Source organism: Podarcis erhardii (genome assembly GCF_964252035.2).
Source record: "Podarcis erhardii genome assembly, chromosome: 4".
NCBI classification, from domain to species: domain Eukaryota; kingdom Metazoa; phylum Chordata; class Lepidosauria; order Squamata; family Lacertidae; genus Podarcis; species Podarcis erhardii.
The window spans coordinates 32924356-32938011 of NC_138508.1; the positions used below are offsets into that span (position 1 = coordinate 32924356).

At 41.1% G+C, this 13656-nt stretch overlaps 1 protein-coding gene across 2 annotated transcripts in view; it reads left to right on the top strand.

The window, feature by feature from the left end:
* LSAMP (limbic system associated membrane protein) overlaps positions 1-13656 on the top strand; it is a 444446-nt gene that overhangs the window by 219970 nt on the left and 210820 nt on the right. For both annotated transcript variants that reach the window (XM_081859795.1, XM_081859796.1), the window contains exon 2: positions 7232-7464. In XM_081859795.1, the coding sequence (XP_081715921.1) occupies positions 7232-7464 (233 nt within the window). The remainder of the gene's footprint in view (positions 1-7231; positions 7465-13656) is intronic.

Genomic DNA, 13656 nt, shown 5'->3' on the forward strand with positions numbered 1-13656 from the left:
GACTCCTAGGGTCCTTCCCAACTCTGCAGTGCTACAATTCTATGATTCTATGAAAACATGTCTCTATGTTGAAAAAATATTAATGGAATTTTCAAACATAATGTGCCCATTTTACTAGGGGTGGGCATACGCCTTCAATCCCTCATGGAATCAATCCAGTAAAAATCAGATGGATAAATTTAAGTAAATACAATCCATAAATTGTATTCAGATTTTAGACATTCATAACTTAACCCAGGTGTCTTGTTTGGAGGAGCCTTGAGCTCTTAGATAATACAGTGGTACCTCAGGTTAAGAACTGAATTTGTTCTGGAGGTCCGTTCTTAACCTGAAACTGTTCTTAACCTGAGACACCACTTTAGCTGATGGGGCCTCCCACTGCCGCCACATGATTTCTGTTCTCATCCTGAAGCAAAGTTCTTAACCTGAGGTACTATTTCTGGGTTAGCGGAGTCTGTAATCTGAAGTGTCTCTAACCAGAAGTGTCTGTAACCCGAGGTACCACTGTATGTGATAATAGAAGACACTTAGTGCAGCAACATTGCTGAAGCCAAGCTGGTGCCGGTCTGGATATGAGAATCTAGAACTTTGACATGCAGTGGAGGGTAAACACTGTTGCCTCATCTGCTATGTCCTTCCCTGCCATCCCCATACCAGTACAGTGGTACCTCGCCTCGGGTTACAGACGCTTCAGGTCTGGACTCGACTTCCGCTTTATTTCATGCTCCAAGTCCTCTGGCATTGGTATGATGTTTTATTTGTCTTTTGAAGCCTTGAAGTTGTATTTGTCTTTAGAATCCTTCCACACATTTTTTGCACCATGCTTGCTTCTAATGCAAGGTTAAGTATGAACACAGCCTGGCAAACAGTTTGTTGTTCTTGGTCTCAGTAGTATTTGGCTACTCTTGTGCAGCTATTTGCTTGGCTTAAGGAGCCAAAGAATTATAGAGTTCAGGAACCTCCTAGGGAAGTTTAATGTCTGTCATTGGTGGTAGTTGGTGGGTGTAACAGATCTGCCCATTGTGTATCCATGAAATGTTTTTTGGCTCTACAAGATTCAAACAAACACCTATACATCAGTGCAGAAATCTAGCAATCCACTTTATTCCTCTGCTATGTACTAATGCAATTCTAGAAACGAGGTTTTCTTTGCAGAGAGAAATAACAATGGCAGGCTAGGATTTTGATGGCAGCCTCATGAGCCATGTTGGAATGGGATGTTCTGTTTTCAAGAGGGTGTGTTTCTATCCAAGAAGCACTTGGACAACCACTTTCCTCCATGCCTCCTGTAGAGGAAATTTTCTCAGCCCTCCCTCCCATAGGTTAGAGGCTTCCACTGGGGCTAGCTGCATCTGCTTGGTTAATAGGGCCAGAAATAAATTTTACTGTCATGCTTCTCTTAGGGAGAACTACACAAGAATAGAACTCTGAGTCACCCAGGGGAACTGAATGTTGAAAGATTCAAGACTAGCAAAATAAAGTACTTCTGATAGTTAAATTAAGGAATTCTCTCCCATAAGACGTATGGGACTTTGATGCCTTTAAACAACTTGTTTAGACAACTTGTTGGAGGGCACAGCTATCAATGGCTACCAGCTATGATGACAATGTTCTACCTTTGCTGTTGAAGGCAGCAAGCCTATGACTGCTGGTGGCTGAGGGACCACAACCAGGGAAGAATTTTGTCTTGGGTGTGGTGAGAGAGGGAAGCTGCTTGCAGCACCCATTCCGGCCACTGGATGATACCTAGGTCAGCTTTTATCAACCTGGTGTCCCTCCAGATGTCTTCGACTACAACTCTTATCAGCCCTGGCCAGCACTTTGTTGTTCAATTATATTTTTTTTACATACTTTTTAACCACCTTGTGTGTATAGCAATATAGAAAGGTGGCACATAAATCAAAAGTGAAACAAAATGGGTAAATAGTGTGCCCAGGTCCTGCTGGATGGCTTCCGATTTGCCACTGTGAAAGCAGGATGCTGGACTAAACAGGTCCTTGGCCTGATCCAGTAGTACTCTTCTTATGTTCTGATGAAAAGAAACCATCTTTGTTTTCTTTGCTGTGATGTCGTTCCTCCCCTGCCCCTTTCTGTATTGTCTCTAACAACAGCATTTGCTTTCCAGGATAACACTTTACAACACTTTAGAGAATTTGACTGGCTTGTTTACTCTGGCTGCCAGGAGTCGGCATTGCTTTGCATTGAGCAAGCAGCATTTGATCCCGTTTTATTTCCCTTCCTGCCATTTTGCTGCTGGCTCTGGAGGTGGCGGGGGGCTAGGATGGGTGGCAAGGGAAGTTGTTAGCTGAATCCTGCAAATTCATGTGAAATGGCAAGATTACAGCTGGCTCGTCAGCACTTGTGGTGGTGTGATCCTTAAGGGAAGGCAGGCTTTGTTTGGAGGCTTTAGCAGGTTGTGGTGCTTTCAGAAAGAGGCAACTTAACATTTGCAGGAGAAAAATGCACTGCACTCTTTCCAAACTATTTTTAAATCCTTTCCTCCTTTGTGCTTTCTTTATGCTAAGATTTCAGGTGTGTCTCCCTGTGTGTGTTTAAATCACTAAGGTATACCCTCCATCTGTATCTATTTATGAAATGCAGGGTCATAGCTCAGTTGGTTTTAGAATAGTGCTGATAACACCAAGGTTGCAGGTTCGATCCCCGTATGGGACAGCTGAATATTCCTGCATTGCAGGTGGTTGGACTAGATGGTCCTCAAAGTCCCTTCCAACTAAAATTCATTCTATGATTCTATGAAACATTCCACTGTGTCTTGAAGTTTTACCTAAATCATGAACATATTTGACAATTGTACCTCCTAAACTGGTGTAGTACTGTCTGTCTTAACTGAGATGGCCTTTACGACTTTGCTATCGTATACTGACTATGAGTCATACTTAGCACCAAAAGGCTTTTGGCACTAATGTGACTGTCATCAATACATGTGGACTGTTCCATTAAAGAACTGAAATATATTTTGGGTCTGAGTGTCTGTAGACATTAAGTCACCCATAAAACACATTTTGTTCAAAAAAAGTAGATATATTGATACAGATTTATGTAAAAGCATTCATACAAAGGCTGGATATCTTCTCCAATAACCTTAAATTATGCTGCCAATTACAGCTGTGTAAAATGTATACTAGGAAATGTTCAGATGTAATTATTGTTATGTTCATTGATCCTTAATAAACATTTATAGTTGCTTAAAATCAGATGGGTGCTATGCAGTGGCTGCCTGAACATCAACTAACTTGCCAGTTAATATTCTGTTAGTATTGAATTAACACTTATTGCCCTCTGTTTGAGCAACTTGATGCAAATCTTTATTAAGGTGTGGTGATCACAGGGCAAAGTGTTACACAAAATAATGTATATACTTGGAATTTTCACATCTGGATGTTGATTTCATCCACCCCCTGTTTAAAGAAAAAAAACTATCTTATTGCACAAGCTGCCAAGGAATTAATAAAAACTTTGGAGAAACTCAGTGATGTCCTCCTCTACCACAACTGTAGGCACAAGGGGGGGCTGAATAAGCTCTGTGCATGGACTGAGACTGGTTTTCCATGCAGATTCTCTGGATGGTTTTTTTTTTTACTGAGAACAGATGGTCATGTTTCTGCCTTTGGTCAGTAGCATGGAGAGTTAGTGTGTTATACTGGATATAAACTTGGGTTGAACATACTGGAGCTTACTGGGTGAACTTGGGCAAGTCACTGTCTCTTGCCAGATTGTTGTGCAGGTGTCTCTTCCTGTGATATTTTCACACCTTTTCATGATTAGAGATCAGATTTGCATCCAGCAATGCTGAAGAGAGCAAATAGAGACTTGTTTGCCAGTGGGGACAACCAGGAAATGAGGCTGTGAATGTTTTAGCAAAGCAGTGATCTGCGTTCTCAGTATATGGATCAGACCTACATTCGGTTTGAAGAACTCTGTAAATGTCTGACTTTTCCCCCAAGAAACCATTTGAAACCCTACTGCCAAACAGTTTTCTTATCTTTAGGTTCCAATCTTCATTCTTCTGCTCTCAAAATACACTTGTGTGAACAGAGCCGACAAAAGGTGAGAGAACAACAGCCCTGGAGACTGGAGGCTTTTATTTAGTTACAGAACAAGAAATACAGAGCAAGTGAAATGTCTCTTCGTATTCTGTTCATCATTTAAAATATTGAGAGCAAGTTTTCAAACTAGCGTATGAAACTTAAATCAAGGCACCAGTGGCATAGCGTGGGGGGTGCAGGGGGGGCCGGCCACACCGGCCGCAACATCTGGGGGTTAGGGTTAGGGGGCGCAAATTACTTGCCTTGCCCCGGGTGCTGACAACCCACGCTACGCCACTGCAAGGCACAGAGCAAAATAATCACAGTTAATAAAAATAGATATTATATGCCTGGCCTTTATGTATATTTGGTTGAATGAGCTGCCTTTTAAAAGTCAGAAAACAAAACAGCAGCTATCATAGGAAGGTAGGAGGCTGCCCACTGTTTGAGCTTTCTGGCCACAGCTCTCTGGGTTTTCAGATAGCAAATATTAGCCCTATCTGGAGATACAAGGGATTGTACCTGGGACCTCCTACATGCAGAACAGATGCTCTACCATTGAACTATGACCCTTGATCAGAAAAAGGGTTAAGGACTCGGCTTAGACTCCCCAGAGACAAAGTAGCAAAGGAAAAATATGCATCAAGTGAGATATAGAAGCAAACTGAAGGGTTTCCCTCCAAGCCAGTAGAAGTATCCATTGACCTAGGAAACATCAGGAACAAGCTGCATTGAGTCTCGTTTACTATAAAAAAGGGCAGGGTGTAAATGTTGAGAAAAACGCATACATGCATGTCCTGCAGCTCCTGGTGGCAACAGATACTCCTCTGCATGCCTATGAGAACATTCAGAACTTTTAAGTCTGAGATCTGCAGCAGCAGCCATATTTATTCATTTATTATATTTATATCCAGTGCTTTTTTCTTTTAAAAAAATGTTTAGGGGTACTCTCATTTCCCTACTCATATTGAAATGCTTTCCCTCAATGAGGCCAAACTTAGATTCACAAAATGTTTAGGGGTATGTGTACCCCTACATACCCCTAGAAAAAAGCACTGTTTATATCCCAGGGAGTTTAAGGTGGTATACATCTTATTCCACTTCCTGATTTGTTTGTTTTCTAAATCAATAACCCTGTGAGATAGGTCATATTGAGAAGCAATGACTGTCCCATGGTCACCAAGTGAATGCCAGCACTCCTTTTCTTGGAGAACCATCAAATCTAGATGCTGCTAGTGACAACTTAATTCAGGCCTGATCCAAATCACACCTAAATTATTATTATTTTCTAGTTGGACCCAGTCTGAACCAGGTGCATAAAAGTTCACACACCATTGCACTAGGCCACTGCTCTATATAATATGTAGAACTGTTATTCACATGCTTTCTTCAAACTGCATGGAGAGTTTCCACACGAACACAACACGATCCTCAGCCTCACCTGGCTTCTAATATTGACTGCAAACCTTGTCACTTGTGCAAAGAGCATGTGTTCTGTATATTGCAGTCAGGACTAAATGAAGGTTCAAAATATTTTACCATTGAACTTCAAATTGCATTTATGTGTTTTGAGTACTCAGCATGCTCCTCCTTCAAAGCAATGTGTTAGGTAGTTTGAAGTGCTTCTGTAAAGCAAAACACACCATTGTTTCCCATCCGCTTCTCATTTTCCCTCACCTGTGAAAGCAAAGGGCAATGTTAGTGAAATGATAATCTTGCCTGGAAATAATTGATATTAGGTAGTGCATTCAGAGCAAATTTGATGGAGCTCCATAGCAGCAGTTATTCCAGATTAATTGCTCTGGAGGAAAAGGGCTGTGAGATTCTATGTATAGCCTCCTGGGTCAACTTCATCCTCTAGATGCAGCTGGGCCTGACTTTTTGAGAGCTTTGTTATTCTTTTACATTAAAGAACTGAATGACTAATGTAGCCTGCAAGGGCTGTCAGTCCCCCCTCCTGCTAGCAGATACCCCACTGTTATCGACAGCTGCAACTAGGGGCATGCCAGGTAGCAAACTGTACTGTGTTTCTGTCTGCCCTACATCTCCACCCTCCTTCATCTCACCTCTGTATCACCTGGTTTTTCTAAGGACATTTAGGCAAGCACAATGAAAGGTTGCTAAAAACAGATCAGAATTCTTGTACCGTTTAGGCAGCGAATACACCGTATGGAGATCTGCTGTTGGCTAGGGGGCAGACAGCATCAAGTTTCCAGGAAATATTAAAATGTCTAGTATAGCAATGGGCAAGAAAGGGGGTAGATAGCACACAAGTCTAATGCCAAAAGGAGCTAGCGGGAGCCAGAACTGGAGAATAAATGCATAATGTAACAGCTGCATTCCTATAACAAACAGAAAGTACAGTTCATAGCCCTGACCTCTCGCTCCTTAAGCTGGCAGGGGGCTGCGGATATTTTGAGTTTGCTCTGCATCCAGCATCTAGGTACATATGGGGGGGGGGGAGGATTAAAAAGACTTTCACTTTATGTTCTCACTATTGGCAATGTCAAAGAGAAGCTTGTAGCCTGGAGATAAACAGTGCAGAAAACTTAAGAAGAGTTCTTGAACTCTCTTTAAAAAGCAGGGAGGGAAAGAATAAGGAGGGAAATAGTTATTCACACATTTTTGGGACTGTCCTCGCCATTGCACAAACTAGGTAGTTTTAAAAAGGGTAGTATACTGTAAACTTTTGAACCATACAGAGGCTCCTCTGTAGAGAAAGCAGAAGATGGCATGTCATGAATTCAGATTGCTTGAACCAGGGATGAGAAACCTGTAGCCCTCCAGATGTTGTTGGACATAGTATATGGACAGCAAGTAGAACTGAAAGTTTTTTTAAAAAAGTGGGTTCATATCACATCACTTGTGTGGATGCCTCTCACTGATAAGTTGTTTCCAGTCAGGTTTCATATCCTGGAAAAGGAAATTTTGCAGACCTGGACAGATGTGTAGCCCAATACAAGCATGGTTAAAAATAATAATAAAAAGAACTTGGCTAATTAAAATATACTACAGTATAGTAACAGTTGTTACTATACCTTTACCTTTTATAGTAACAGTTGTAGTGGATTTTTGTGTGGATGTGTTTGTGCCTCAGGGAGTGTTTGGATGGATGAAGAGTATTACAGGCTCTATATGCAGAAGACTTCTTTGATACCAGTATCTGTCTTTTTCATCCCATACAGGTGTTTTATAGAAGACAAAAGCTCCAAGGTGGCCTGGTTAAATCGTTCCGGCATCATTTTTGCTGGACAAGACAAGTGGTCTCTGGACCCCCGAGTAGAGCTCCAACAACTTTCTCTTCTGGAATACAGCCTCCGGATTCAGAAAGTGGATGTCTATGATGAGGGATCATACACATGCTCAGTGCAAACACTGCATCATCCCAAGACTTCACAGGTTTATTTGATCGTTCAAGGTAAGAAATCATGGCGGGTGGTCAGTGGCGGACCTACATTTGGGGGGCCCTGGAGCTTGAAATGATATGGGGGCCCCTTTGTAACCCACAATGAGGTCTGGGTAACCACTGTTATCTTCTTCAATGGGGGTTTTCTATGACAGATCACCACATTTTACAAAAACAGCAACTCAGATTTTGATTAAAATTGCTGTACCAGATTATTTCACATGCCAAAGTCACTGGTGTGAATTAAAAATTCATTTGAACCATAGTTTTTGAGTTAATGAGAGGGGTGAAAATTAGGGGAGATTGGGGAAATATTATATACATGCTTCATACACGTTTTAAAGCAGTTTTTAAAAGCATTGTGGACTAAAGTCACTTCCAGGGCCTCTCCAGGATGAGGGGCCCTGAATCTTAAGATTCATTCATTTCATAGTAGATCCACTCCTGCTGGTGGTGAGACAGAACTTTTTGAGGGGAGAACTCTAGCTACTAACTGTAATACCCAAGATTGCTTTGGTGCTCATGACTGGATCTAGACACATCAAAGAAGCGATTCAGTTAAGTGCCTTGTAAACTCATACAGGGAATTCCGGAAGGGAAAGATGGGACTCCACAGCGCCATCTGGTGTCACAGTGCTATATCACATATACCATATTGGCCTGAATATAAGCCTCACTTTTCCCCCCAGTTCTGACCGTGAAAAGTTAAAGTGTGGCTTAAATTTGCGACCTTACAAAAATTGGTTTTTACGATATCGCTGCTGAAACAGACATAGAGTAAAATGGAATGGGTGTGAGTGCCTGCAGAATTTTAAGGGAGCGACTTATATTCGAGTATTGTCTTTCCCCCTCCCCCTGAATTTTAAAGATGCAGCTTATATTCGGGTGTGGCTTATATTTGGGGCAATACAGTACAATGCATATGAAACAGTTTTTCTTTACCAATCTAGCTAAACCTGTTCAGGGAAGTTTTTAATGTGTGATATTTTAGTGTATTTTTGGTTTCTATGGAAGCCGCCCAGAGTGGCTGGGAAAACCCAGCCAGATGGGCGGGGTACAAATAATAAATTATTATTATTATTATTATTCCATGTTTATCTGACTATCTTCTGAGAATTAATGGTAGTAGATGCTTACTGCTATTATACTTTACTTGTGATCTTATTGGTGATATTTGACTGAAGCCAGGAAGTTTGAATTAGTCATACAACCATTCATTTATTTTGATTTTAGATTGCCAAATGTAAAGTGTATACCAGTCTCGGTGTTAGAAACTGAGATATGAAAGCCAGGAGCTAAATGGCACCTTAAACCTAGGCTATGGGCACAACAATGGAATGTCTAGGCACACTTTTTATAAGAAGAATACAAAGCTGAAAATGAATGAATTGCAGCTAAAATATTATGTTCATTTTTCACATGGTCTAGTCCTTCCCCTTAATATTCTTAAGAGGGTCTCTTCTCCAGTCTTCAGTGAGTAGCTGGAAGTGGGGAGGCAGAAAAAGTTTCTCCTTCCCTTCCAATCTGCAGTTTTAACCTGAAATCTTAGGCATAGCACCACATAGCACCACACCCAGAACTCAGAAACTGCTTTCACTAATGAAATTCCCTGTTGCAAAATGTGCCTAGAACAATAGAGGTTTCGAACACTGATCAGTCTTTAGTCATTCTTAATATCTGATTAAACAAGGTTTCCAAGGGCACCACAGTACCTGCAGTCTTCAGCCCTTTCCCCTGCCCAATTTTTTAAATGAAGTCTATTGAGGGACAGGGCACATTTAGCAGGTCATAGAATTATAGAGTTGGAAGGGACCATGAGGGTTATCTAGTCGAGCTACATGCAATGCAGGGATATTTTGCCCATTGTTAAGGTTAAGAGTCACGTGTTCTACCCATGGGGATGTTTCCAGATTCAAACTGCTGGCTTCTCCAGCCAAAAGGATTAGGAGGTTGGCAATTTTAATTCATTAATTCACATCATGAATGGAGACAGGCTTATGACTTGATAAATGCTATCAACTGAACGATTTTGTTTCTGTTTGCACTTCCGGGAAAACTTGACTGCTAATTCACAGTGTGCCTTCCACAAAACCAAGCAAACATGTGATAGTTGCAGCTAACATGGCTGATAACCACTGTGGCTGGCCACTGTGAGATCCAGTTGCTGTACTAGATGAGATACTGGCCTGATCCAGTTGGTTCTTCTGATGTTATTATGGGATAACATAAGAATTAGGCCTTAGTCAAACTGGTGTTTTGTGCTCAAAGTTTCCCGCATTCTTCTTGACTGCCTAGCGCTCCCAGTTCTCTGCTTTTGCCAGATTTATTCACAACTTTATTAAAAGGAAACAATAATTGGCAGCACAAGATATGCTGGGACTGAAGTGCCATAAAAGGGAGAAGAATTTGAAACGAGAGAGTGAAAACGAGCGCTTTTCAGCAGGCTTTCAGTCGCACCTCAGCTGCTGAAGCTCTGGCCTACAGAAGCTTTTCACAATCAAAGTTCCCTTTGAACACATGTGAATAATGCCTTTTGTGAAGGTTGCTCTACTAATTGCAGAGATAAAATTACCATCAGCGGAAAATACAATTCTTTTTTCCTTCCCTGCATGAAGCGTTAGCCAGCCATCTCCATTTGGAGACCTTATGCCCTTGACTCTCTGCAAATCCAACAGGATGCTTAAAGATTACAAATTTTTATATGCTCTTTCCCATGATTCTGTTTAAAAGTATATTTTGTCAACCTATAAGAGGCCACACAAGCTACATATATGCATATATGACATACATAGGAACATTTCATTGAGAGACAGGTCAGGACATAAATTTAGTAATGAAAAATAAAAATAAATTCTTGACTTTTTTCTTCAGTAGGTACTGGCATTAACAAAGTCATGTAAAAACTAGGCAAAGCACATACAAGGTTGAAAGCAAATGTCTTAGTCCCTATATTGATTATGAAAACACATTTTTAAAGCCACCAAAATTACGGCTGTTATTGCTGGCTATGGCTATGATCACTTGCATCACACTTTTGCTTCTCTATGTGATTATATATCTATACCTGGGGATGATCAGTACTGTTCTATGGAGGTACACACACACACACACACACACACACACACACACACACACAGCTATGAATTTTAAAGAACCAGGATGAGATTCTTGTTGGAACATTAAATGTAACCAACTGGTGCAATAACAGTAAGACAAAAATATTAGACTTTTATATTGGATATGTCCCATTCTATTTGTTGATATAAACTGCATTCTGCTGGAACCGTTATATTACATTTTGTGCCAAGAATGTACTTCTCATGCACTTGCTGCCTACATGCACCACGGTGAGTACCTTCTCAGGTCAACTCCTTTTGAGGTAGACGTGCTGATGTTGCAGGGCTCTGCCACCTCCCACTCCCAATGCTTAACTTGTCTATGAATGAAATAGGAGAAAAAGGAAGCAGCTGCTTAGCCACCTATGTATACAAATAAATATCACCCCACCAGTTTCCAGCCCCTCTGCTGCTGCTTCTTCTTCTTCTTAAGAAGAAGAAGAAGAAATGATAATGATAATGATAATGATGATGATGATGATGATGATAATAATAGGTAATAAATAGGAACAGGAATTGAGGAGAATAGATAACATGGTTGCACACTAATTTGAAAACCTATGTGTACACACACCTATGTGTACAGACCACATGGATAACAGATGCCACTTTAGATGGTGTGAAGGTAAGTGCAATTGTAAATGACTATGTATAAAAGCACACTGAAAAAAATAGCCTCTGCACATTTCAAAGGCTATGTCTGCACAGCCTTTGTCTTTGTTAATCTGGCTTTCTTTTTTTGGCCTGCTTGTTTCTCTGCATATCTGCTGGTTCCCAATCAATACTTCAGCTTTTGTCCATTGCCCAACTTTGATCAGTTTTGGTTCTGCCTTGGCCACCTATAGCCCATCCATAGCATTTGAATTCTCTTGAAAGTACGGAACTCTACAGTTGTTCTCAGAACATTGTTTTCTTACTGAGCTGCATTGTATTTTTCTCAATGTTTAACTAAAAGTTAATTTCATGTAATTGAAACTCATTGCTTCTCCCTTCCCCTCCTCCTCTGTAGATTTTGTGAGCAATCATTCTGTAATTGATTGTTACATTGATCTTTAAATCTCTTGTACTCACATTGATCTCTTCTAATGCTTCTATCTAGAAGGAATGTATATTTTACTTAACATCTCTTATGTCTATCTAGCTCTAAAGTGATGTATTCCTAACAAGCAGTATCATTCTACTAAAAAAATTGCTTGTACAATCCGGATGCCCAAAGCAATTTTCATTATTGTTGATGCTACATTGTTACTCTGAATCTCCTGTTATTTCTACAGGCAAAACCTCTTACAATGTTTTCCCTCTATATTTACCTCGAAATCATGACGGAATCAGAGTGTACCTTTTTCATTAACAATAGCCAACACTCAATAATTTAACATGCCTTACTTAATATATGGCACCAATGGAGAAATGATCAGATCTGAAATCTGCAAATGAAATGGCCGACTGACTGATTTTTTTTCCTTCTGGCTTCACATTATATTCACCCCCAGTTCTTCATCTAAATGTGCCACTCATCCATTAGCCTGGTGAAGTTGTGCTGTTTAGTCTTAACTGTACCAAGATGACCTTTGACTTGCCATTGGGTTTTTCATACCTTTCAATGCTGTCATATGCCAGAGTGGCTTCTGTTGCTGCTTGGAACATCGCATTAACTTAACTGAGGACATTCTTTCTTTGTGTATGATTCTAACTAGGCAAATAGGACCAACAACAAAATGTTGCAGCATATTATCACTTCCTAATAAGTCTTTAAAAGCAGAGACATCACCTTGCCAACAAAGGTCCGTATAGTTAAAGCTATTGTTTTCCCGGTAGTGATGTATGGAAGTGAGAGCTGGACCATAAAGAAGGCTGATCACCGAAGAATTGATGCTTTTGAATTATGGTCTGGAGGAGACTCTTGAGAGTCCCATGGACTACAAGAAGATCAAACCTATCCATTCTTAAGGAAATCAGCCCTGAGTGCTCACTGGAAGGACAGATCCTGAAGCTGAGGCTTCAATACTTTGGCCACCTCATGAGAAGAGAAGACTCCCTGGAAAAGACCCTGATGTTGGGAAAGATGGAGAAGGGGATGACAGAGGACAAGATGGTTGGATAGTGTTCTCGAAGCTACCAGCATGAGTTTGACCAAACTGTGGGAGGCAGTGGAAGACAGGAGTGCATGGTGTGCTCTGGCCCATGGGGTCACGAAGAGTCGGACATGACTAAACAACTAAACAGCAACAATAAGTCTGCTCCAGTGCAGGGTTCCCCACAGCCATGCTCTTCTCGTGTTTTTCTTCTCCCACTGATATTCAACATTCCTTGGCTACTACACATGCTCGGTTTTATATCCTCAAGTTATAAAAAACTGGCTCCAGGATTACCTTCAGACTGTGTTTCTGCTTCTTCAGAAGGAGTGCAACCCCATCCAGAACAGACATTGGCAAATCCTGAACATGGGAACCGCTCACCCACAGAGCTTCCATCCTGCCAGGATTTAAATTCAGTTTATAACCCCTCATCCAGGCACTGTTCTATAACATGGCTGGTGAGAGTTTGCACTTCTGCAAACCTCAGGCTACCCCTGAGCATGCTGATCCTTACTTTATGTTTTTCAGTGCCTCTCTTTTGGCTCACTTCTGTTTGTACTTGCCATCTCAGTTTGCTGTTTTAAGGTGTTATGACTTCCAGTATTCATATAGTGAGTTCACAGCTCAAGAATCCTTCTGCATCTGTTGCTTAATAACTTTCATTTGCATCCAACTGCTGTTTACTTGGCTGCCCTGATTCACTTTTTTATCAACTTCATTACGAAGTGGTGGCATGAGAGATGCAGGTGGCTTGGGCAAACTGCCCACAGCTAGCAGAGATGCACTGACCACTGGGTGCCTGCAATTTCATCCATGCCAATGGCCATGGGCATTTTGCTGCCCATGACAGCTTACCATCAGCACTGGACAGCTGCTTCTATATATACTTGAGTTCTGATATTCCTTCAAAGGGTGCTTTATGGTTTAAAGCTTGTGGACTATATGGATGTTGTGAAAGTGAGGCTAAGACAGACTGCAAATGAAGTCCCACTCAGTTCAATGAACTAGAA